A 4,727-nucleotide genomic window follows, 5' to 3' on the forward strand; every position below is an offset into this window, starting at 1 on the left:
CTCACACTTGCTTGGACCCCTGCACCGCCCCACCCAGCCAGGGCTGAGCGGGGTCATGCCCGGAAGGATTCCACACTCACAGCCTGCCTCCTGGGGCGCCTGGGGGTGAACAGGGACCCTCGGCTTAAGAAGTCGCCCGTCTGGCGTGGGGCCGACGGCTGGCGCACACCCCAGACGGAGGGGGCTGAGTGAGGCTCCGCGAGCAGAGTGAACACTGAACCCAAGCCACAGCGGGCCACGAGGCCCCTACCCGCCAGCACCGGTCCCCGTCTCCTTCCCCGGCCCACACAACAGGTCCCCAGCGCACCAGCCTGTCTCTTTCGTTGCTTCCTGCTCCGAGACCCTGCCCTGTTCGGAGGCAACCTGGCCTCCCCGGAGCAGCAGCCGAGTCCTGCCCTTCCCACGTCCTCCACTTCCTCAGGACCGCCTCTCTGCCACACACGGGCAGCCGGTTCAAAAGCCCCACCGGACTGGGCCGGAACATCGCCAATCGGCGACCCGCGAACAATCACACAGGACGGGAGCAAGACAGGAGCACTCGTTAGCTTGTTGATGTCTCTCTCGGCCTCATTCCGGGTACGTGCTGCCCACCCTCTGCAACCTCCACTGGCGATCCTTTCCTCGTTCCTCTCCGTTGCCCCAGACCCCGGCCGCCGGCCTCCCGCGTCTGCACGCGCCTCCGGGCTCTCCTTCTACTCGGCCGAACTCGCCTGCTCCGTCGCCTTCACCGCCAGCTCTGCAGGACCACCGACGCGTGAGAAAGCCTGCTCGCGGGCACGCGTGCACAGAACGACACGGACACGCTCGGGAACAACACAAGGCGTAGCTGAAGCGGCCTGTGTCCAACAGACAACCGGAGAGATGGCGCACAACAGGCAGCACGCCCCGCCCTTTCTCCCCGGCGCCTCCCCGCTGGCCACCAGCCAGCCTGCGGCCCTTTCCAGGGCCGTCCGGGTGGAGCCAGGTCGCTAAGGGATGCGCCTGGACATTCAGGGAAGACTGGGAGAACCAGCCCAGGAGAGGGACGGGACGCGACCCGGGAGCCCACCTCCTCAGCGTCTGGAGGCCTTGGCCATGCGGCCGGGGGCGGACGGAGGGGCCCAGCTGATCCCAAACGCGGAGGCAGTCGGACGAGGCCCCAGGGAGGGCCGAAGCCAGGAAGTGCCGACGCACATGAGGGTGCCTGAGGCGGCCCGCTCCTTTCTCGGACACCCCTGGGACGTTCACCGAAAGCTGAAAGCTTCGGTGCTCTGCGCGTGCGCCTGGGTCCTCCGGGCCCCTGGCTCACCCTCGCGCCCGCTCCCTGGGCGGCCTGGGGTCGCCCCGCTCCCAGGCTTCTCTCAGCCTGCCTCTCCCCGATTGGGAAAGGGTCCGGGAAACACTCTTCACCAACACCCCCAGCCCCCCGGGCTCCTCAGGGACGTGTCCCCCTCTCAGTTACCTCTCCCGGCGCCTTGCTCCCTCGGGTAGCAGCGCAGGGGGTTGGGCCACAGGTCCTCGCCGATGATCTGGCAGAGGGAACGGGCAGGTCGGGACAGGGCCCACACCCCTTCCCCGAGCAGCTGGCCACCGCCGACGTCGCCATTTCCGACCAGGCTCCGAGGGACCCCCACCTCAGCAATCCCGTTAGACCCGGGGCACTTGTGGCCTGACAACCAGTTGAGGAAGTGAAGGCTGACGGTGTCCTGCCTGCGGCTGGGGGCTCCCCGTTCGTAATCCCAGAACCACTGGACTGGAGTGGAACTATACGCCCTATAGCCTAGAGGAAGAGTGGGGATACGGGGAGGGATCGCCCTGGCCCAGCGTCCAAGGCCTCCGGGGCACACCCCGCCCCGCCCCGCCCCGCTCCGCTCCCTTCCCCCATCCCGGGACAGCCCACCTACCTGCGAAGCTAAGGTGATACTCCTTAAGGATCACTTGGTTGCACAAGTAGGGCTTGCTCCGGAAAAAGAACATCAGTCTGCAGCGGTACTCGGGGCGGCCCAGTTCCTGCGCCTGCCACGCCCAACAGCAGGAGAAGAGTGAACTCTCGTCCCGGCCACCTGAGCTGGCCTGCCCGGCAGGGATGAACCACTTCCCCTTCCGCTCTCCCGCTGCTCACACCCAGCCCTCGGGGACACCCGGCCCCCTCCGCCCCGCATCCCCCATCCCCCACCCCCCACCCCCCACCGTGGCCTCCGTCTGCCCGGCCTGACCTCCAGCTGGATCATGTAGCTCCGCACACCTTCGTCTCGGTCACTGATCAAGGCCGACAGCTGGGGATGATTCACAATCTTCAGTAGGTCAAGGAGCCTTCACGTGTTACGGCTGGAAGAGCCACAGCCAACACAGCCAGGCTGGGGCGAAAGGAAGAGACCAGACAGGCGATCTGCCGGGACTCCGGGCGCGCACTGCTGCCCACCCCATCGCCCCACACCTCCGACCTCCTCGGCCCCTGCCCTGCCGTCTCACACGCACGTGGAGGCGGGGTTCCGGCCTTCCCGTGCATCTTGGGCTGTCCGCACCCCCTCGGGGAGCGCCTGTTCCCTCGATCGTCCCCGACATTCCAGCTGGCCTGCGTGTGCTGGGTGCAGGCTTGTCACCGCGGGCGGAGTCGGGATGTGCTCTGCCCCCGTGGACCCATGCCTCCTCTGAGTAGGGGACGCCCCAGGGGTGCTGACAGGAAGCCCCGGGCCTCTGAGCCGCCCTCTGCGGTGAGAGGAGTCTGTCTGTATGGCTAAGTCTGCAGCTCCGGGGGACTCACAGGGTGCAACGGGGAGGGCACGTGCTTCTGCCTGCACGAGAAGGCCCGGTGGAGGCCGGGCTCGGAGCCCACCCGAGGGCGTGTCTGGGGTCCCGTAGTCTTGCCCGGGACGGGGGCCTCTTGCAGCTCACACCTGGCCGCGGACGACCTGGGTCCTTGGCACGGACGTGGCGGCAACATATCCACAGCCTCTGGCTGACTGGGATGGGTCCTGCACGCCCACCGGTCTCCTGGGATTTCCCCCGGAGACTGCACACTTCCACTCTCTGCTCTGTGGGGAAGGTGCTGGGGGCTCTGCGCGTGCTTTCCACTGTTGCCGTGTGCCCCATGACCCCAGGAAGGCTTCCCCTGCAGGCCCCACGCCAGAAGGTTCCACCCAAATTTGGCGCTCCCACGCCTGCACGTTTGGCCTTTGGCCCTCAGCGCCCTCATGCTGTGCCCTTGCAGGCCTCCATGCCTCCACTCTCAGGCCTCTTCCCTTGGCCTTGGCGCCCGCCTTCCTCGCTTCCTCCTGCCCCTTGTTCCGCCGCTCCCAGTCCTCCTCTTCTTTCTCCTCCTGCTTCCCCTCCCCACCCTGCCCTGCGCCCCCGCACCCAGACCCCCGGCCCTGGCCCCGGCCCCAGTCCGTTGCCGCCTCCCCTCCTCCTCCCCCTGTCCCAACCTCCTTCTCGCCCTGTTCCCCCTCCTCGGCCCCCTCCTGCCCTCCAGCAGCAGCCAGCCCCAAGCAGCAGCAGCAGCAACAGCAGCAGCAGCAGCAACAGCAGCAGCAGCAGCAGCAGCAGCAGCAGCAGCAGCAGCAGCAGCAGCAGCAGCAGCAGCAAGTATACAGGTTTGGCCCAGAAGCCGGGGATGTCCTGGATGATGGCTTTTCTTCGATCCAAACGAGGCTCCCGCCTCCGTCGGATCCTGCGCTTGAGCCGCAAGTAGGCCCCGCTGGCTTGGGCGTTCACAGCGCTCTGCTCTAACTGAAGGGCCCCCAGCGCCTCCAGCGGGCTCAGGGAGGTCGGGGGTCCGCTCCCTGGCTCTGCGCGCCCCTGCTTCCGGGGCTTCTCTTCCCGCTCCTTGGCCTGCACCTCCTCCTCCTCCTCCTCCTCCCGCGGCTCCTGCTCCTCCTGCTCCTCCTCCGCCACCACCTCCTCCATGTCGTCCGCCAGCAGCGCCAACGCCTCCCCCATGCCCACAACCTCCGCCTCTGTCGATGCAGCTGCTGCCGCTGCCGCCGCCGCTCACTCCCGCACGGCCTCCACCCTCAGGCTGCTGGCCTCCTCGCACCTGCCACCCGCTAGTGCCTGCTCTGTTCCCAGCCCTGCCATGGCAGCGGGAGGCCCGCGGGCCCCTGCCTCCTGAAGGCCCCCTCCCACAGCTAAGGCCACCCAGGATTCCTGGGGAGCCCCGCCTTCCCCGGGCCCCCGCCTCACTGGCCCTGTGGCCCTGGCCCTGAGCTGCGAGCCGCAGCTGCCAATGCCGAGGAACAAGGAGCGGGAGGTGGAGGCGTAGCACGTGGCCGGAGGAGCCGGCCGAGCGGCCGAGGTCCCCGCGCGCAGGCGCTGGCGCTGGCGCTCCGCGCTTGGGTCTTCCAGGGCTCGCTGCCGCCCGGACCCGGCGGCCTGCTGTGCGGCCCCCTGGCAGCTGGGGCGCATGGGCATGGCCTCGTACCCCATCCCCGCCACGCCCCACGAGGCCCGTGGGAATTTGCAGCTTGGCTGGAAGGAGGCCCGAGTCGAGTCGGGCCCAGGCCGCTCGCCCCACCTCCCGACCAATCGGGGAGCGGCCAGTGGGCGTCACCCTGCAAGGCCCCGCCCCCCGGCCGGGAACCCGGCCGGCCGCCTGGCCTCCGCAGCCCCAGCTTTCAGCCCAGCTCCCTGCCCAGCTTCCAGGGGGCACCTGGGCCGCGCGCTGCCTCCAGGGAGGCCTCCGGCCTTGCATCTCTCTGGCACTGCCCGGCGGCCCGCTGACACCTCTTCGGTTTCTGTCACCTCCCACC

The 4,727-nt window shown here is 68.9% G+C and overlaps 1 protein-coding gene across 1 annotated transcript; it reads right to left on the reverse strand.

Moving 5' to 3' along the window:
- Nucleotides 1-1,433: 1,433 nt before the first annotated feature.
- LOC135320375 (uncharacterized) lies at nucleotides 1,434-3,960 on the reverse strand. The gene is made up of 5 exons (XM_064483461.1): nucleotides 3,503-3,960; nucleotides 2,744-2,891; nucleotides 2,196-2,255; nucleotides 1,884-1,995; nucleotides 1,434-1,759 (listed from the first exon to the last, which is right to left on the reverse strand). Exons 1-5 carry the CDS (start codon nucleotides 3,916-3,918, stop codon nucleotides 1,434-1,436), a joined length of 1,062 nt encoding a protein of 353 aa, XP_064339531.1. The 5' UTR covers nucleotides 3,919-3,960.
- Nucleotides 3,961-4,727: the final 767 nt, after the last annotated feature.

Source organism: Camelus dromedarius, chromosome Y, assembly GCF_036321535.1.
Source record: "Camelus dromedarius isolate mCamDro1 chromosome Y, mCamDro1.pat, whole genome shotgun sequence".
NCBI lineage: Eukaryota > Metazoa > Chordata > Mammalia > Artiodactyla > Camelidae > Camelus > Camelus dromedarius.